The sequence below is a fragment of the Cydia pomonella genome, chromosome 16 (genome assembly GCF_033807575.1).
Source record: "Cydia pomonella isolate Wapato2018A chromosome 16, ilCydPomo1, whole genome shotgun sequence".
Taxonomy (NCBI): domain Eukaryota; kingdom Metazoa; phylum Arthropoda; class Insecta; order Lepidoptera; family Tortricidae; genus Cydia; species Cydia pomonella.
The window spans coordinates 8,920,593-8,943,039 of NC_084718.1; the positions used below are offsets into that span (position 1 = coordinate 8,920,593).

The 22,447-nt window shown below is 36.2% G+C and overlaps 1 protein-coding gene and 1 long non-coding RNA gene across 2 annotated transcripts; both read left to right on the forward strand.

Moving 5' to 3' along the window:
• Positions 1–7,386: 7,386 nt before the first annotated feature.
• Positions 7,387–22,158, forward strand: LOC133526121 (uncharacterized). The gene is made up of 4 exons (XM_061862600.1): positions 7,387–7,976; positions 12,204–12,341; positions 15,874–16,003; positions 21,584–22,158. The coding sequence occupies exons 1-4, from the start codon at positions 7,850–7,852 to the stop codon at positions 21,684–21,686; spliced, it is 498 nt and encodes a 165-aa protein (XP_061718584.1). The 5' UTR covers positions 7,387–7,849; the 3' UTR covers positions 21,687–22,158.
• On the forward strand, positions 16,899–19,768 carry LOC133526132 (uncharacterized). The gene is made up of 2 exons (XR_009800695.1): positions 16,899–18,777; positions 19,402–19,768. It is a non-coding gene; the product is annotated as an uncharacterized LOC133526132 (long non-coding RNA).
• Positions 22,159–22,447: the final 289 nt, after the last annotated feature.

Genomic DNA, 22,447 nt, shown 5'->3' on the forward strand with positions numbered 1-22,447 from the left:
TAAGTATAGATACTACATATAATTATGTTGAAACAATATGGAATTGACGACTAAAATGCTTAAACTTTTATGCTTATTATGACTGGTCAAATTGATAGAAGTAATACCTAAATGCTAGTTTCATGGCATCCTACTATGCAATGATATTCGCTACAGAAAACCACTAGTCTTATATCAGACCTGCTAGCATGAGTTGCGTTCTCGCGCACGACTTCAAGTACTTATACGGATTTGATTTTAGTATTATCGCGTGCGAGAACGCAACTCATGCTAGACCGTTAAATGACAAAGACATCTAAAAATTTAAAATGTACATAAACGAAAAGACATAAAAAGATCATTAATAATGATGATGATTGAATGATTATTGCGAACTTATGATTTTATGTTACGACCATAAATCAGATCCAAGTGCAACAATGTTAAACAAGAGGAAAACACGAGCACCCGGCACAGGCTCCAACACAACACCTATAGTTTCCAAGTATCTACGAAGCTGGGGTTAGACGAGTAGTCACCTTAAACTTATCGAGCCAGTGAAGCGTACGGGCCCGGCCTTTGCCCTGTGATGCTTGCTATTATACTCTCTGAGAAAGAGGAACGAGCATGACATTATTATTCTAATGTGTATACATCGTGTTTTTTATTTCCGTTAATTTCACGGGTATATTCCTAGACTTACGTAAGTAAATATTCTTTACAGTACATAATGTGCTACTACTTTCCCGCACACGTGCGGGAATGAGCACTTTCCGTGCATATGGAACTTTAAAGAGCCATGTGTACTCCCTTCGGTCGGTTCGTCTTGTTTTATGTTATCACCACTCTTTACGAATTTCCTATTTTCTGCACTTGTATCGTAAATAACTATTATTGCACCAATAATAATACATTTTACATGTAAAATTAACTACAAATAAAATAGAACTAGGTAATAACAAGTTACTTTCTCAAAGACACCGGTAATCTAATTAACTCCATTTCGGAGATAATTATTTTAGTACGAGTTTATACATTTACTACTAAACGTAATTACTAAATTACTATCTCTGTCGATCGATGATCGATATGATATTGATATGTTTTCAATTACTTGATTGAGTTAAATTATAAATATTATAATGTCCTTGGTACAACAATGCTATATGCAACGTTTAATTTAACTTTTTATGTAAAAAAACCTTTTTTTTATGAACTATGCCATTTAGTTTCTTTAAACGTACTTATTACCCATACACCTAAGTTAACGGAATTCAATAAACCCACGGTGTATTTTCATGCGCGAAAACCTTTGTAGTTACTTTGTAACTACAATTAAACATACTCATTAGTATTATAAATGCGAGTAACTTATCCGTAACTTACGAGCGCTAAACTCACTAAACTGTTGAACCAATGAAGGTAGACCGATGCGAATCATATAAAAACACTTTAAAAAAAAAACAGTAAGTAGGTATTTGAAAAATTATATGTGCGCACTTAAATTGCGCCATACGTATCTCTTACCCCGAAACGCCAGTCATAGGCAATATTTTAAATATCAACATCCATGATGATGATGAAATTGACAAGCAGAAAGTCAGCCTTGAAAATGGACACCATCGACTGCATTATATTTGGAAATTCACTCCTTCGGAAGAGAAATGACACAGACCATCCCTTGCGAGTAAAGCCGCGGGCCCAGCTTATATTAAAAAATAATCTATAGAATAAACTAATTTTCTTGAGATTCCATATAATATTCCCATGAACACAAGCGGGGGTGTCTAATAACTTACTGACGCAAGTAGATACAAATCATCGGCGATCAGCGTAATTTCTAAAGTAGGTTAAATTGTGACGCTTATTTTGCTCAATTTCACATCATTGACGTCAGGCAATGCAGCCTTACCGTGGAAGAAAACCGAGGTTAGTACTAAAGGTTTATTGACGTTGTAACAAATACCTATCGAGTAATCAGACTAATAGGCGAACTTTTGTCTGACTCGTTATCGCACTGATTTGAATATACCTATTACATACCTACATATGCGGAATAAAATTTGTCATTTTTTTTTAAATTAATTTGATATATTTCTTTATAATATGAAATTTACTAAAAACTTTATCAATAATTGTGTATATATTTAACTAACAAAATATTCATGTAAGAAGAGATACAGAGATACATCACGTCCGCACAGTGGCAGAATCCTGGTAGGCCTATTCCCCTTCCTATTTCTTTCTTCATATTCGCTGAATATGTCATATCGGAATTTTCATCTACTTACATATTTAGGTGATAGGTCTCTCTAAAGTGTTTTAAGAAATTATTTGAATTCACTACAAAAGCATCTATCTAACCTAATTTAGGACTAAAACATTGTCGTGTTGCTAACTCACTTATTAGTTACTTTATGCAATTAAAATGTAAACACTTCTTAATTATATTTGGGTTCTGATTTCGAGAACAGCGATCGAATCAGCCAAAGTTCCTTCACCACTGGCCGCGTTATCTGTCTTATTTATTCTAGTCGTGTGTTCGTATTGCATACCAGTGTTGTCACATCTACCTACTTTTTGGTAGATCTACCTATTTTACCTGCGTTCTACCTATCTACCTCCCTCGGCCTGAAATCTACCTATTTTTCAAAATAGTACAATTGTAAGCAATTCTCAATACATGTGACGGAACATTACCTAATTTCTACCGAATTTAGATTTGATTTAATGAAAACTTGCCAAAGAAACAGATTATACAAGCAGGTTTATTACCTAGAAACCATGGAAATCCTAACTTATATGTTTCAATTTCTTTAATGAACATGTGTACTAACGTCACAATATTAAAAACTCATAAATAATTCAAAAATTTTTAATCATTAAAATGTACTTCTATTGAGTGGTAGATCTACCTATTTTTCATTTTAAATTCCACCCATTTCTACCTATTTTTGCACCCTATTCTACCATTTCGGCAAAATTGTATGTGACAACACTGTTGCATACCAACCTCTCGAGCATTCGGCAGACTAACCAGTAACGAAATGAAGGAGGCGAATAAATCTTGAATAAATAAAATAGGCGCCAATAGAGTTCAAGAAACACTCAATCACTTTTCAGAGCTACTGTTTCGAAGATAAAAAAAATCGGCCAAGAGCATGTCGGGCCATGCTCAGTGTAGGGTTCCGTAGTTATTTCTGTCAAAATAACATAAATGGGAACTATTAGGCCCACTTGCACCATTCACTAACCCGGGGTTAACCGGTTAAACCGGAAGTTACCATGGTTACCAGTACAATTTGACACTGGGTTAACGGCTTAACCGCTTAACCCCGGGTTAGTGGGATGGTGCAAGTGGGCCTTAGTATCATCTAAATTATAAGCATAAGGGAGTACCTTCGCAGCGCTGTGTACGTCTTTTTACTAAGAGGAGAAGACTTTTTGCAATAATTTTTTTTTTTTTTGAACTTTATTGCACAAAATATATACAACATTGTACAAATGGCGGATTTAATGCCAAATGGCATTCTCTACCATAGGGCCACACAGAGACACTTACAATTGGTGCAGAGAGAAAAAAGTCAATGAATTAAAAAGAAAAGCAAACTAATATACTTATAAACTACATAATATATCACATAAATACAAACATACAAACACACTATAAATATAAGACACACATACATACATATACATACATACTATAAATATAATATTGATAAATATTATTTGAACTCTTGTTTTAGCAAATGCTTACGTAACATCCGCTTGAAAGAAAACTTACTTGGAGCTTGTCTGATGTTTAGAGGGAGTGAATTCCAAAGACGATTAGCCTGGACGGCGAAAGAATTGGTCATAAATCCAGTGCGATGAGACGGTATGTTCAGTTTGAGAATGCGGGAGGTACGCCGCTCGCATCCTATAGACGAATAATATAATTTAAAAAAAAAAGCGTCCAAGTGCGAGTCGGACTCGCGCATGAAGGGTTCCGTACCATTTATGACGTATTAAAAAAAATCTACTTACTAGATCTTGTTCAACATTTTACCACTTTGGACACACATTTTACCACTTTGGAAGTGTCTCTCGCGCAAACTATTCAGTTTAGAAAAAAATGATATTAGAAACCTCAAAATCATTTTTAAAAAAGACCTATCAGTAGATATCCCACACGTATGGGTTTGATGAAAAAAAAAAAAAAAATTTTATGACTTATTAAAAAAAACTACTTACTAGATCTCGTTCAAACCAATTTTCGGTGGAATTTTGTATAGTAATGTATATCATATATTTTTTTTAGATTTTTCATTCTGTTATTTTAGAAGTTACAGGGGGGGGGGGGACACATTTTTTCACTTTGGAAGTGTCTCTCGCGCAAACTATTCAGTTTAGAAAAAATGATATTAGAAACCTAAATATCATTTTTGAAGACCTATCCATAGATACTCCACACGTATGGGTTTGATAAAAAATTTTTTTTTTAATTTTATGACGTATTAAAAAAAAAACTACTCTTTAGATCTCGTTCAAACCAATTTTCGGTGGAAGTTTGCATGACAATGTATATCATATATTTTTTTTTAGTTTTTTCATTCTCTTATTTTAGAAGTTACGGGGGGGGGGGGACACACATTTTACCACTTTGGAAGTGTCTCTCGCGCAAACTATTCATTTTAGAAAAAAATATATTAGAAACCTCAATATCATTTTTGAAGACCTATCCATAGATACCCCACACGTATGGGTTTGATCAAAAAAGATTTTTTGAGTTTCAGTTCTAAGTATGGAGAACCCCCAAAATTTATTGTTTTTTTTTCTATTTTTGTGTGAACATCTTAATGCGGTTCATCTACTTACCAAGTTTAAACAGTATAGCTCATTATAGTTTCGGAAAAAAGTGGCTGTGACATAATCGGACAGACAGACGGACATGACGAATCTATAAGGGTTCCGTTTTTTGCCATTTGGCTACGGAACCCTAAAAACGGCTGGGCCGATCTTGTTCGCTACCTATAGTTTTCATTTAAAGTCCTTGTTAAGCTTTTGTTTTAAGATTTTTTGGACCAATGGTTCAAAAGTTAGACGGCGGGTGGGGAGGGACACATTTTTTTACTTTCGGTGCGATTATTTTCGAAAATATTCACTTTATCCAAAAATGGTTGTTGGAGACCCTAATTAGTAATTCGTTTTAAAAAATCTATCCAACGATAACCCAGACTATTATGTTAAAGAAAAAAAAAACATTTTTACCTAGTAGGTATTTTACCATGCCTGCTTGCATGATTTATGTATCCATGCCAAATTGCAGCTTTCTAGCACTGACGATAAAGCAAAGCCGAGGACAAACAGACGGACATGTCGAAACTGTAAGGGTTCCTAGTTGACTAACGGAACCCTAAAACACTATCAGATATTATATGACGACACTCAACGAGGCGGAAAACCGGTAGAACAAACCAACCTCGACATCCATTTATATTGGTTTGGTTTAGGTGAGTGCCAACAACAGCAACAACTCATTTGCACAGAAATTACAAGTTTTGATGTCTGCCAGACAACATATTTATCTCCAGCATAGCAATTAATATAATATAATAAATAATGTACTTATTATTTTTTATCTAACTGAAGTAACGTTACCATGCATGACTACTTAGGTACTTACCCCTTTTACAAGCAACCTAACTATATAGGAAGGGAGGCGAATAGGGGAATTTTCGGTAATACTCGAGCGTGGCAGTTTAAGATATGAGAGATAGATACCTTAGACCTAATAGAACAACCTTGTAAAGTATTTAGCTCTATATGTAGTGACGAGCGCCTAGGATAGACGATCAGATTAGTAAAAAAAAATCGATAGTCTGAAATACTCGAGCGCGTCAGATTAAGATATTGGGGGTTGATTTTAGTGTTTTAAGACTAAATTTAACTAATCTGACGATAAGTCCTTGACGCCGCCGAGTTATAGGGTCGCGAACTTGTAAAAAAAAACGTTAATCCGGCATTCTCGAGCACGATTTTTTATTTTTTTATTTTGAAGAATATAATCTAAAACTTACTAAAAATACAAAATCTGCCGGTTTCCGCATGACCGGAAGTGTGGAGGAGCCATTTCGTCTTCCGAAAAACGCGTTGCGGCATACATATAAGTCGCGAACGATACATTTTACAAAAAAAAGTTTAAATAAACAAAAAAGGTAATTTTATTTTACACAAAAAAGGTCTCTTTACATTTTTGTCCAAAGTTAAAACTTTTTGACTTGAAGCATCATAAAAACTCAAACTCCCGGTTTTTTGAGTATATCTCGAAAACTGAGGGTGTTAAAAAAATTGATATTAAATTATGTGACTTTTATTATATCTCAAATTTTTTTTTCTAAAGCTTCTCGACAATTTTCGTGGACTCGGAAAAAGTTACGCGTATCTGTATACAAAAGTATTATTAACATGTACAGTTTCATGTATGTATATTATTCAATAGCCTGTTGATCTTCAAATTGTTTTTTGGACGTACCGTACGTTGGTTGCATCTATCGCTTTATTGTCATTCTTAAAATCCCCGTTTTATCAAGGAAAAATAAAGGAAAAAAAAAAGAAACCAAAAAACCTTTTTCGGTCAGATTAAGAGAACCCATCAACATTTTTGTCAGATTAAGAAAATATGCTTTCAGGATACCGAAATAAACCTCCCCTATGAAAATCTGACGCGCTCGAGTATTTCAAAAAAACTTTTTTTTTTTGCATTTTCAAAAATTCATCGTAACTTATCGTCACGCCGAAATCGTCAGTTTTTTTAAAGGGAGCTTCCTTGGGGCCTACTTAACATCCCTTCCGAAAATCTGACGCGCACGAGCACATTTTTTTTTTTGCATTTTTGACTACTTTATATTCCTTCCTTTATATACCGTTGTTATCAGAGGCACTTGAGGCATACGTAGTATGAATATCTGACGCGCTCGATAATGCCCAAGTAACTGTTTTTTTTAACATTTTTGAAAAACCGTACACGCCAAACCCACCGCTAAAATGGTTTTTACCATACGAGCTTTTCTTTTTGAAATTATTTTATCTTTCGATTTTGATAGGTCTCGACGGCGCCGTTGAATTACGCCATTTAGCTACCTCGCCTCCCTAACTAATAGGTAAGTACATCATACAAAACACGTTTAAAGGTTAGGAAATGTTCAAGCATTACATACCTACATACACTACACGCCCGTTTGTTTAGTAAAGTATACTGTGTTTAATAGTACTGACAAGCGTTTGTGTCGTGTCGTTGTCGTGTGTTGAAGATTTTTAACTAAACATTTAGACTTAATATCAACAACTTTGAACTGTTTGACAGGATATTATTACAAATACTAATAATACTATACCTACCGACCACGTCATCATGTGCATATATAGAAATAAAGACACTAATGAGAACAGACCGACGTGTTCACGATCTACTTAGTTGAATTCAACTGTAGTCGTTTGGTTTTGAGGATCATACAAGAAAATTATTTTGTCCATCCGAAACACAAGACGTTGAAACATCGCTCATGTACCTACGCCTTATCGCGGCACACATACGTTCATATAAACATAAATGTTGCTGGACTGTTGTCTTAAACCTATACCTTGCAGCTACCAGAGTATGATCTGTAATTACACAAAATCGCTACTGATCACTAGGTCAAGTGACACTAGACACCACCCTACAGTTCCGTTAAAATGTTTGATGAATGATGTAGCTGGTCACTGATAACTCTTGGGGTCAGGCATGTTCGTGCCTTTGTGATCAGTGGCATCCCAGCCGCGACTCTCGGCACATACTTGTGCAGCGTCTAAATTCAAGGCATTTACCCCATCTTACTGTGATTTAATGGTGCATTTATTCAGCACGTTGAGGATCAACGGCGACTGCAGGAGCCTGGGCGGGACAGGCTTTAAGATTGAAGCGGTCAACAACTTCGCTTTGCTGTCCAGCGTATTCTTCAATCTGTGTAAAGGTAATTAAACTAATTAATGGTACAAGTTAGTTAGGTTTGTCCCTCTCTTATCCCAGTTTTCAGGTTCTATCCTGGCTACGAAGCAGTAGCAAATCCACATCAATATCAATTAGGAACCTAGTGGTTAAATGTATGAATGACACCAATAATTGGCCCGACTATATTTTATAAGTTGATATGCAAAATTTCACAGATAGCGCTTATACTACTACTACTACTACAGACAGATACACATAGACACAGACACAGATAGATACAGATAGTACTTATGTACGTACTCATTGTTATCAAATTAGTGGTCACGTTTATTACCAGTGCTATAATTATATACAATCTTAAGCTTTTAACTACTTGTACGTAAACATTTTGACATTCAAACTGTTGGGTCATGTTATAAATATATAAATCGGCCAAGAGCATATCGGGCCATGCTCAGAGTAGGGTTCTGTAGTTACTCTTCCGTCACAATAAGCTAAACTGGAGCTTAAAGTATAGTAGATTATTAACCAAGGGATGAACTGTGCATAGTACGTCTTTTTACTATGAAGGGGAAACTTTTTGCGATAACTCAAAAACAGCTAAACTGATCATGTCCGCTATAGTTTTCATTTAATGTCTTTCTTAAGCTCTACTTCCACGATTTTTTTTCATATTTTTTTGACCTATTGTTCAAAAGTTAGTTCTCCGAATATATTCACTTTATCAAAAAATGTTTGTTGACGACCCCTATTAGTTCTGAAAGACCTTTCAAACGATATCCCACACTGTAGGGCTGAAGAAAAAAAAAATCACCCCCACTTTACGTGTAGGGGAGGTATCCTAAAAAAATTTTGTAGATTTTATAGTAAAGACAATGTAATATTGTTATTGAAATAATTAAATGAAATGATATTTCCACAGGAGAGACGAGGTGAATCTCCTTATAAACATGCCTGCAATAACAAATAAGGTCGACAGGTAGGGTAAGGTGGCTCATATGTTGTTCATAAAAACGATTAAAATAATTAGCAAACAACTATATTCACTATGTACCTAACTATCTTCCATCCAATCAAATAAAACAATGGGAACAAAATCATGTGCATGCGCTGACTAGACTGATATAAAGAGCTAGTATAGTTGGGTCTCTGATTACAAAATAATTGATATAAATCTCGAGGTCTCACTTATACTGGTGGACATATGGCCACTGTTTGATGGGTGCGGTTAACATTAACAGTGGTGGGATAAACACGACCAATTAGGTAATTGTCAGATGACCTTTCCGACAGGTGATGCGCACCTGCCTATATTGCGAAATACTTACGGAGACATACGAATAGCAAAAAATATAAGGTCACCACGCCTTTAAACTCAGAAGTGTTAAAGAAAAACAAGAATTTGTTGCATCGACCGGTCTCATTGTTGAAAATGCAACCTTAACTAAAGGATGTAAGGTTGATCTTGGGTGAATAAGTAAATAAGGGGCTAGGTTTTACGACTTTACGGCCGCTATTTGGAGAATAGCTATGAAAGTACAGTTGCAGCTGTTAAAATACGCATCAAGACGTTCTAGAATCTAAGCATAAGCTGTCTCTTTTTTAGTGTAATTGCACGAGTGCTCCCATCCGGAAGTTTTCATCCGCTTTACCGCCACATATCATTGTGCCTACTTAATCAGCGAGTGAAATTTATACTACTTAAACTACAGTGTAAACTCTTTATAACGTTATCCTTTATAACGATAAACTCCCTATAACGTTGAAGTGAGCCCAACTTGGTTGGTTTGCGTTAAAACCCACATATTGAAACACTCTTTATAGCGATACGCCATTCTCTATTACGAAGAAATGTGTTCATATTTTTAGACAATAAATATTTATTATCGGTATTATTGTTTATGTTATGTTATCAGGTAACAAAAGACTTTGAAGCTCCGAAACATCCGAGGTCCGTCTAGCTTTTGTTATCCTTAATTGCCTTGAACACGTGCAGTAAGACGCATTGTTTTCTCGGAAGTGATGGTCTTCGACCAAGCATACTGGGTACCTATCGTATTATCAGTCGTAAACCTACTTTGAAACTGTTAACATGGCCAGTAAACGGAAAGCGATTAGTGTTGACGAAAAAGTTTGTGTGATACGTGCGATTGAAAAGGGAGAAAAGAAAAGTGACGTTGGAAGGCGTTTTGAACTAAGTCAATCCACTGTTGCTACCATTTGGAAAAACCAAAAAACAATTCTACAGGCGGCGCTGGAAGGAAACTCTTCTAAAAAATTAAGAAAGCCAAAATTCGAAGACTTAGATCAGGCAATGTTATCGTGGTTTAACAATCATCGCCAGAATAATGTACCCATCTCGGGGCCAATTGTAAAAGCTAAGGCTGAAAAGTTTGCCAACCAACTTGGCATAATTGACTTTAAAGCATCTGAAGGTTGGCTTGGAAAATTTAAGCACCGTCACCAAATTACGTACGGTAAAATGAACGGAGAGGCGCGGGATGTCGATATGAATGTGACTAACAATTGGATTAGTACAGTGTGGCCTAAATTAAAGATGAAGTACTCACCAGAAGACATTTTTAATGCAGATGAAACTGGCCTTTTTTTCAAGTTGACTCCCGATAAAACTTTAAAATTCAAAGGGGAAAAATGTGTTGGAGGAAAACTGTCTAAAGAGCGTATTACAGTTCTAGTGGCTGCCAATATGAGTGGCACAGAAAAAAGAAAGCTCTTAGTTATAGGCAAATCGAAAAACCCTCGGTGTTTCAAGAACATAAAACAGTTGCCAGTTACGTACAAAGCAAACAAGTCAGCTTGGATGACATCGCAGATTTTTGAAGAGGAAGTGAGAAAATGGGATGCTGAATTAAAATCACGGAAAATCTTGCTTCTAGTAGACAATTGTCCTGCTCACCCAATCATATCTAATCTTCGTAACATAGAGTTAGCATTTTTCCCAGCTAATACAACCAGTATTTTACAACCAATGGATCAGAGTGTAATTAAAAGCCTAAAGGGCCACTATAGACGGAAAATGTTGATGGATATGATCGAAACTGACGGCAAGGTCTCGATCAACATGCTACAAGCAGTGAACTTCTTATCAAAAGCCTGGCAAGAGGTAACAGCAGCCACTATCCAACATTCTTTTCGACATGCTGGATTATGTAGTAGCCAAGAAACGAACCAATTTGACAGTGAAGACAATCTACCACTGAGTGAATGGATAAGACAGTTCAACAAACCAAACAATTTTAACGAAGATCTACAATCGTACGAAAATATAGATGAGGATGTAGCCACAACTGGTACACTTACAGATGAACAAATTGTTGATTTAGTGTCAAAAAGTCAGGAAACACCCGATAATCAAGATGAAGAAGATGATCAAGTGGACAAAGCCGAATCACCACCAACAATTCAACAAGCCCTAGATGCCGCTAAGTTGGTAGAAAATTTTTTGTTGTTTAATCAAGACGATTCCACCACATGAATAGAATACATAAAATAATACAAAACAAGTACTGGCATAGCAAAAAACGTCAGACAAAGTTATCAGACTATATGTGTAAACAATAATATTATCTAATACATACATATTAAAAATTCTTGTTAATTTGGTTGTTTTTTTGTTCACTCCATATAACGATAACTCTCTATAACGACAAAAAATGCTCAGTCCCTTGAGTTTCGTTATAAAGAGTTTACACTGTATTTATATACCTACATACGAATCACACATCAATCAATGTGATCTCACGATCTGTAAAGCTAAAACTATGAACATAGGTACTTACCCAATGGTTAGATATCTTACATTGGTAGGTGCACCTAAAACCTTTACTTTGTTGTTACGCAGCTTAGCTCAATAATTGGTAATATGACAGTTCAGGCCGCGGCCGTAAATTAATCAAACAAGTTCATCTGTTGGAAAAATTTGCTATTCCAGCCTAGTCTTATGTAATTTTTCGTTCGTATCTCTAGTCCGTTTCCTAAAACTAAGCGTAAACTGAGTATTAGCGTACGCTTTCTACATGTCAATTCTATAGACAGCATTCGACTGCTACTGTGAACGCATTCACTGCCACCGACGCATATATGCGTTCACCGTCATGCAAGTTTGTTCCTAGGCCACGCCCCCTGGCAGTGAATGCGTTAAGTTTTATATCCTACTACAGAAAATGCGATTACTAATTAATAACACTATATACAGGACAAAGTTACAAATATACTGTTTTACTTCCAGCCTGTCAAGTAAAGGCCATGGCATCGATCCCGCCGTCCGCGTTCTCGGCTGGGCGCATCCGAGAGACCCAGCGCGACATGAAGCTTTCCAACATCAAGTCTGCGAAGGATCCCAATGCCAAGATATTCAACACTAACTGTGAGTTTTAATATCCTATATTTTCAAGTAGGCTCTCGCCTCTGGCTTTAAGCGCAAATTAGATCCACACTTCCCGATTTATTTATTTATTTATGTTAAGGAGAGCCAACAGCTTTAAACTTAGAACCTTACCTTACCTGCTTATTTCGTACATGATATTCATTTCATGGAATATCAGCATATCGTTAACAATATTTAAAATGTAAATAATACTTTGTTTCTACTTGACAAAAATGTTCATTGTTTGATATTTTTTGCATATGAACCATTTTTTTATATTTCAAATATTGTAAACGATGTGCTGATTTTTGGTGAAACGGAAAAATACCTACTCTTTCTCGGGCCCAAACTTTGGTCTGATATCAGGCCTGATAAAGTGTGGATGTAATAGGCACTTTAGGTTGCATCTGGTTTTTACCTTCTGCGATCTAAGCTTAGAACACATACGGGGAAAATAGGCTATTGAAATTAGTCCGTTTTCTTACAATGACTCTTCCATCTAAGGGGTAGGTAGGCTTAATTCTGATGGACTTATTATTAGAAGGCTTGAAAAAAACATACTTTTACCTTGACAATATTGTAGCTGTAGATATTTGAATACCTAAGGCAACATTTTAATCTTAAACCAACACGATTTTCGTTCATAGTTTTAAAACGAATACGGGACTTAATCGCGTAAACTTACGTTTATTATATGGCCTGACGTTTCTGCCTGTGACCACGAGCGTAACGTCTAACGTCACGTTCGAAACATCTGTACCCCTAGTGTAAATTTAATGGACATCATAACGTGACGAACGCGTTTGCGTTAAGTCCCATTTTGTATAGGATTTTGAGTTTCCAAAACGTCCCGCTTGGCGCGCTCTTTCTAAATCCAATACAAAATGAGATTAAACGCAAACGCGTACGTCACGTTTCGAAATCGAATTTAATTTACACTAGGGGTACTGGCCATATAATAAAAGTAAGTTTACGCGATTAAGTCCCGTATTCGTTTTAAAACTATTTTAATCTTCTTTTAATATCAATATTTATAAAGATTGTTCATACTTTTTTCCATTTTCTGACATTTCTTGCGTATCATTGCATCACGCGACAATGGTTTATAAACTTTTTAAAATTTATCTTATCAGTCTTATTTATAACCAACGATATTCTATGTACACTACACGGTCCAAACTGTCTTGAATCAGAGGTCAAAATTATACTGCTCGCGCGGCGCACTGGCATCACGTATGCTTCCTTAGCCAATATCACTAGTGGGCTTCTATTCTTAAATATTCCCATATAATGAGAGAAAGGGTTCCACATGTTATGTCTTGTATCCACTCTGTTGATCTACGTATCCAGATGCTAGTCTAGATATCTGGGGGCACGGCAGTGCCCCCACCAAGTCGAGCAAAAAAGCACGGCCGTACCATCCTTTTCTCGAAGCAATTCAGACCATTTTCGACCCCCTGTAACTTCGTTGTGGATAAAACTAGAAGACTGAAATTTTCAGTAGGTAACCAGGCAGGCATTGTAAAGACACGGTATATTTCAAATTTCATTCAATTTGAACCAGTATTTTAAGAATTATAACGGGTCAAATTTCTTAATTTTGTCACTCACTGACTCACCGATCATCAAAATTCTAAGGCACTTCTAGCAGACCTAGAAGCTTCAAATTTGGAATATAAGTAGTGTTTGGTGTATGAATCAAGGAAAAACTAAAAAATCTAGAAAAGACCGCAAAGAAAATTAAGCCCTTACAGCCAAGTCTTCAGTTAAATTTTTCAATATTGGCTTTATTCGTAACGATGTTTTATAATTTATGTTTTACGGCAGTTATTATTATTGCGTGCGAAGCCGCGGGTTTAAGCTAGTCCCATATAAATATAGGCGCATGGTAGTGCCCCTGCCAAATCGAGCAAAAAATGGGTATTCCCGTCATGAAAACACGTGTAAATTAAATTATTTAATGCGAAAAACGTACCTACGTGCGTATTCGTACTTATTACGAGTGCGTAAGGTTGTAAATTAATTATTATATACCACGCGCTGCGATGCTAGCGAGTGAGCGCGGGCCGTTACTACGCGCTGCTATGCGCGGTGCTAGCGCGAGGGCGCGGGGCGGGGACAGTGGCGGGGCGCGCGGAAAGGTGAATGTCGCCGAGCGAGCAGCAGCCGCGCTCATACGCGCGAGCGACCCAATGCTGTTCGGATGTGCCCAGAATTCTTACCTATAAGTTTGCGATTTTCATTGATAATTTCAATTGCTATATTAGTTTGACGACTAAAGGCTACTCTCATTGGTTTACTGATATTATTTGCTTACAATTTGGACGTTGTTCGGATAAATAATTTAAATTAAATATTGATACTTTAAGTACCTAAGTATTTATAAGGAAAAAAGTAGAACTGTCTACAAAATACAAAAAGAAATGAGATCCCATCAAAAACAATACTTGTCAAAAAAACCAAGTCTCGCAACTCAGTTGTTCTGCGGTAAAAAGTTGTGAGATCCATGTAATACCAAGTCGGTTATTAATTTATTCAGTCTCTACTTAAGCGACTTTCTGTCTTAATACGTCCAGTCTCTAAGACCACGATCGTGGTCCATAACAATTGAAAATCAATTGTGTCTGGAATCTCCGTACTCGAAGCATTAAGTTGTTACGTAATAATTTTTGACGACCGGTTTGGCCTAGTGGGTAGTGACCCTGCCTACGAAGCTGATGGTCCCGGGTTCAAATCCTGGTAAGGGCATTTATTCGTGTGATGAGCATGGATATTTGTTCCTGAGTCATGGGTGTTTTCTATGTATTTAAGTATTTATAAATATTTATATATTATATATATCGTTGTCTAGGTACCCTCAACACAAGCCTTATTGAGCTCACTGTGGGACTTAGTCAATCTGTGTAATAATGTCCTATAATATTTATTTATTATTTATTATTTATTTATTTATAATTAACAGCATCTTATAGTGACGCATATCAATATTAAAATTCTTTAATGTTTTATATAAATATATTGAGACTTGGCCATCGCCTGAAAACACGTGTAAATTCAATCGCCTGAAAACACATGTAAATTCAATTATTTAGTGCGATGGCCAAGTCTCAATATATTTATATAAAACATTAAAGAATTTTAATATTGATATGCGTCACTATAAGATGCTGTTAATTATTACGTAACAACTTAATGCTTCGAGTACGGAGATTCCAGACACAATTGATTTTCAATTGTTATGGACCACGATCGTGGTCTTAGAGACTGGACGTATTAAGACAGAAAGTCGCTTAAGTAGAGACTGAATAAATTAATAACCGACTTGGTATTACATGGATCTCACAACTTTTTACCGCAGAACAACTGAGTTGCGAGACTTGGTTTTTTTGACAAGTATTGTTTTTGATGGGTTATAATATGACGCAACACGAACAATGTACAGTTGTACACAGAAGAGTGTCAGAATTTTTATATCTCTAACTAGTTACACATGCATAACAAAAGTTTTATAACATATTATTTTCCTTTCCAGTCATGGAGCTATCACCACTGAAGTACAACAGCAAACTGATGATGAGCATCTGGGGCTTCTACAACCGGTATTCGCCGCACAACGTGAAGAACGTCAATGATGGCAGTGTCTTCAAAGGGGAGTTGCAGCAGTAAGTTTTTCAGTAGTCCCTGTATGCCTGCAGATCAAGTCTGTGACTATTTTAGTGAATTTTATTAGGTAGGTACCTACCTATAGATTAATAACAAGAAACCACTTTTTAATAGCTTGATGTTCTATACCCGTTGTAAAAATAACAGTGCAAGCTGGTGCACTAAACCATTAATAGTACATTGTGCAACGAGGGGGGTAAATGAAATTTTGGAAGCGAGGGTAGTAATTCCCGACAGTCGCAGGCTGGGGGGAATTAAAGACCCAAGTTTGCAATATTCTTACCCCCGGAGTTACACACAATGTTTTTCATCACACTTGCGAAGAAAAAACTAAATTTTAAGCGAAATAGTTCTTAAATACGGTGACATATCAAACATTCGTCCGCCATAATGTCCTTTTTTAGGGTTCCGTAGCCGTCCGTCTGTCTGTCCGATTCTGTCACAGCCACTTTTTTCCGAAACTATAAGAGCTATACTGTTCAAACTTAGTAAGTGGATGTATTCTATGAACCGCATTAAGATGTTCACACAAAAATAGAAAAAAAACAATAAATTTTGGGGGTTCACCATACTTAGAACTGAAACTCAAAAAATCTTTTTTCATCAAACCCATACGTGTGGGGTATCTAGCTATGGATAGGTCTTTAAAAATGATATTGAGGTTTCTAATATAATTTTTTTCTAAACTGAATAGTTTGCGCGAGAGACACTTCCAAAGTGGAAAAATGTGTGCCCCCCCCCCCCCACCCCCCCCCCCCGTAACTTCTAAAATAACAGAATGAGAAATCTAAAAAAAATATATGATATACATTGCCATGCAAACTTCCACCGAAAATTGGTTTGAACGGGATCTAGTCTAGTGAGTAGTTTTTTTTTTAATACGTCATAAAATTAAAAAAAAATTTTTTTCATCAAACCCATACGTGTGGGGTATCTAGGGATAGGTCTTTAAAAATGATATTGAGGTTTCTAATATAATTTTTTTCTAAACTGAATAGTTTGCGCGTGAGACACTTCCAAAGTGGAAAAATGTGTGCCCCCCCCCCCCGTAACTTCAAAAATAACAGAATGAGAAATCTAAAAAAAAATATATGATATACATTGCCATGCAAACTTCCACCGAAAATTGGTTTGAACGGGATCTAGTCTAGTGAGTAGTTTTTTTTTAATACGTCATAAAATTAAAAAAAAAAATTTTTTTTCATCAGTCCCATACGTGTGGGGTATCTAGGGTTAGGTCTTCAAAAATGATATTTAGGTTTCTAAAATCATTTTTTTCTAAACTGAATAGTTTGCGCGAGAGACACTTCCAAAGTGGAAAAATGTGTGTGCCCCCCCCCCCCGTAACTTCTAAAATAACAGAATGAAAAATCTAAACAAAATATATGATATACATTACCATGCAAACTTCCACCGAAAATTGGTTTGAACCAGATGTAGTAAGTACTTTTTTTAATACGTCATAAATGGTACGGAACCCTTCATGGGCGAGTCCGACTCGCACTTGGCCGCTTTTTTATAAGAATTTCAGCAAGTTAGTAAAAGTCGGTTTTCACGATTTTTTTGTTAACTTCCAATATTATTTAAGTAAAAGTTACAGTTAAATTTGAAACAATGTCAAGTAATGCAGAATAATTATAAAAAAAAACCGGCCAAGAGCATGTCGGGCCACGCTCAGTGTAGGGTTCCGTAGTTACTCTTCCGTCACAATAAGCTAAACTGGAGCTTTAAGTATAGTAAATTGTTAACCAAGGGATGAAACGCTACCTTTCACCTGAGTTAAACAAATAGGCAAATTTGCATAATCAGTACCTAATTAAAATAAGGCTTTTTACTATGAAGGGAAAACTTTTTGCGATAACTCAAAAACAGCTAAACTGATCATGTCCGCTATAGTTTTCATTTAATGTCTTTCTTAAGTTCTACTTCCACGATTTTTTTCATATTTTTTGGACCTATGGTTCAAAAGTTAGAGGGGAGGGGACACATTTTTTTTTTCTTTCGGAGCGATTATCTCCGAATATATTCACTTTATCAAAAAATGTTTCTTAAAAACCCTATTAGTTTTGAAAGACCTTTCCAACGAAATCCAACACTCTAGGGTTGAAGCGAAAAAAAAATTTCTCCCCCACTTTACGTGTAGGGGAGGTACCCTAAAAAAAATTAAATTTTTAGTTTTAATTGTACGACTTTGTCGGCTTTATTGATTTATATATCCATGCCAAATTTCAGCATTCTAGCACTAACGACCACGGAGCAAAGCCTCGGACAGACAGACAGACAGACAGACAGACAGACAGACAGACAGACGGACATGGCGAAACTATGCGGGTTCCGTTTTATGCCATTTGGCTACGGAACCCTAAAAAGATCCAATATAATTGATCCAAAGTTATACCCAACTAGCACAACTAGTTGCTTAAGGGTTTTGGAGCTAATCCGATTATTCCGAAAGGTGCCAAGCTCAAGCGCCAGAGCGTGCACTGTAGACCTTATGCAGGCGCTTTACAGCCAAAGGGGCACAAGTTTTTGCAACCTACCGTTCAATTAGAACTTCATACTAGTGGCATAACAGCGCTACAGGAGCTACAACTAATAATTAACACCACACTAAATCTCTTGTGGCGCTTATTGAATGAATGACAGTTTAACTGAACGAATTATAAAAGGATCGACGATCAACTGATCATTCAATTCACCTTGTCTCTCATTTATTAAATACATCTGAGTTGTTCCTGTGACAGTGAATAACAAATAGTGAAGTGAAGTGAAGGTAAGTGTTTTTGAGCTACGTTTTGTACTATATGCAAGTGGCTAAAAACGCAGATCAGTTTATCGCGCATTAAGTTGATATTATTGGAGTATTTTTAACGCGCCTCAATAATTACCTCAGAATATCGTAAAATATGTAAAAATATGAATATATAAATAATATTATATCACATACCTACACGATATTGAAGTTAAATACTTGACTACATTTGTATTTAGTAAGTTGCTGGTACTATATTTAGTTATATTTTACTACAAATTGTGATATTTGTGATAAAAACCTATAAATTTCTCAAGTAATGATAAATAATTGTCTTGTAAACATGGCGTCTATGAGAAGCAGCTTTAACTTGCAACTTCAACCGTAATACCTCCACTCTGCGCGTCAAAGCGTTAAGTTTCACTCTTCTAAAGATCCAAGTAATACCTCTACCACTAATGCTAAGTCTTTACAATCACTTTTATTTCGTACTTACTGCAGGTATCGAACCACACTAATAGTTATATGTTTAGAGATCCGTAGAACTCGTTGAAAACCCTAAAATACGATGATCGTTTGTAGCTGCTTCTATATTTTTCGCTCTTTCAGTTGTTTAATACTTACTATGTTTTACCATGTTTTCAGAATGCCTTTCAAAATAATTCGAACTTATAAGGAACAACAAGATAAACAAGAACTGTGCATCTGTCCATCTAAGTGGGAAAAACATGGAGTGTTACACTGGCCGAAAAAAAAAGTAAAAAATTATGTAAAATAGAAGATTCAACTCCACAGCCAAATTGGAAAGTAATTGGGAAAACAAAATTTACGGGACCCTCGCTTGTGTTTGTAGAACTCGAACTAGGCGCATTATTTTTTTTGTTTCCAATGAATCCCTTAAAGAATAAATTAAATTAATAGAGTATTATAAATGAAAGCTAAATCACTCTCACGTAATGAGTTTTTAACTTATGTGTTATTAATTATTTCAATTACAGAATTCTCACACACAGTTGTCTTTTTTAATTTCTGCATATTCTGATAAACTCTCCTTACTTTCTTGCGATATCCACCAGTTCTTTGTTTGAACTTCCATGCTTTCAGGTCCATATTTATTTTAAACTGGCTCAAATATTTTATAAAATGTGACTTCTCCATTAAAAATGGCAGAATGTATCCAAAAAAGTAGGCAATGTGTCAAATACGCTCTTGCTTCTATTGTTAAGCCTTAATGTCGCTATTAGTAAAACAGTCGCTCAAATTGCTACTTAAGTCTGCGCAAAAGTACAAATCACTTCTGCAATAAAACTTTCAGTGGCAGAACAGTGATAAATATATATTTTATACAGTTCCGTTTAAAAGTCTGCAATTAAAGTCTTTATGCAGTTCTGAAGCGTACGGCAGCGGAAATAGAAGCTTTTTAGCAGCCTTAAGCTTTAACATATATGTTTTTACTCTGTTTTAAAGCTATAGACGGCAAATGGGTTGTAAAATGAGCTCTTATAAAGCCTAGAGTGACATTTGGTTCAGTTTCTGCTACCTCTAGTGATATTTACAGCTATGAGCAATTTCAGAAGCAATAGTAGAACTTAAAATCACTTTCTGAACCCTTAAAGCGCTACTGTACAGCTAAAAGTTGCAAAATAGGCTGCTATATCCACTAGTGTGCTAGTTGGGTAGTTTTCCCCTAATTTTCATTTCTTATGTACTGCTATTATATTGCACGCAACTGTAGGTGCTAGTGCAGACAAGAGGACGAAAGCCCACCCAGCTGCAAAAGTGCAAATCATCGCCTCCCGTTTGACACTTCGTCAGATGATAGTTCAGATGCTATTGTTAGTTAAAAAAATCTTATTGTGGTAAAAACGTCAGTGTCAGTGTGGTCGCATGAATATGTAAAAAAATAAGCGCTTTACCTTTTTATGATAGTATAAAAAATCATGAAACTTTGCATGTAGCATTCCATCAGGCGTTTTAAATAAACGTAAAGTGGTAAGGCGCGTATTTTTTACATGTTCATTTTTCAGCTGACGGTCATTCCACCGCGATACAACCGGCAGACGGTTTATTTTATTTAAAAAAGGATCTAAACTATCATCTGACAAAGTATCAGCCGGGGTGCGATGACTGACGATATAAACTCCTGGCCCGTGGTCTAATCGTACATAAAACGAAATCATATCTCAACGTGAACGTTACCACGATTGTAAATAATGCAGACGCGAGCAGAGTGGGGAGGTGCTAGAGTGCAATGACATTGCTTAAAATCCACATTACATCTTCTCCGCTCCGCTCGTTTCAACTTAGTAGAAACTGTTCTGACGAAGACTTACATAAATGCTCGTATATGGTGGAAAGAAACGCAACTGGTCGATCTGGAAATACTACTACCTACCGAGTATTTGTTTTTTTTTATGATATAGGAGGCAAACGAGCAAACGTGATTACCGCTGACCATGGACACCAACAACACCAGATGGGTTTTAAATGCGTTGCCGGCCTTTAAGGTGGGAGTACGGTCTTTTCTTGAAGGTTTGAAGGTCGTATCGGTACGGAAATACCGCAGAAGACATTTTATTCCGCAGTTTAGCTGTGCGAGGCAGGAAGTTTCTGGAAAAACGCACAGCCAACGCCAACCATGTATTTGGTGAAGATGTAAATGTTGCCGCGTAGGTACGAGTGGGTACGAGTTGTAGGTTTCATAACAAATTTGCCTTTTTTGTGACGACTTTACGCTTATCGACAAGCCCATTTCTTGGTCTTTTCTGGCTGATTACTATACACAGTGTTTTCTGTTTGAGAATAATGAATATTGTATATACTCCAGATGCGCTGCCAACTCCTCTAACAAGACCGAGCCCATCATCACGATGCCGTCTGCCAAACTGGACAACGTGTGGACCGCCATCAACGTCTCTCAATCTCACTAGGTGTAATAATGTGTAATGTGTATAGGTAATATAAATACATTCCTAACATAATGTGTATCCATTATACAAATGAGATAAACGTACAGAGGCTAACAAACTAGGTGCGCATTAAGGACAGACAATAGCGTATAATCAGTGACGCACACAAAAAGAAATAACACACACCTCGCTACGTGTGGTGCGTAAGCGCTGATTCAGCGTGCAAAATCAAGCGGCAAAATCTTTAAATTGATGAGGAAGAAAACAAGTTTGTTAAAATTGTCACAAGAAATTTTACATGGTAAGAACTAAAGTGCAAAATCTTCAAAATTATTCACCAGCCTATGCTAGATACATATTTGAATATATACTCGTTAAAATAAGATTATTCATTTCATTCTATGTCCTGTACACGAATACACTACATATCAATTTGGTAGTTTTCCATAAAACCATGATTTTTTTATAAATAAAGTTTCATATTTAAAGCAGAGTTCTTATTTTATCTTTAATCAACGTTTTGACCCTGGAAACTGCACTATTTAAAGTATTTAAGAAATATTGAGATGACTTAAGCCCTCAGTACACGGAGTGTAAGCGTCGCGTAAGCGTATCATGAAAACGTTACGAGTACGAGACGCGTAGAGTTCTGGCCGCGTCAGCGATTGATAATAAACATAGATGACGAACTAGCTCTGCAAAATGACCCTACACACATTGTGCCGAAGCGGGCGGGGCGTCAGCATTTATTTATTTATTTAATCTTTATTGCACAATACATG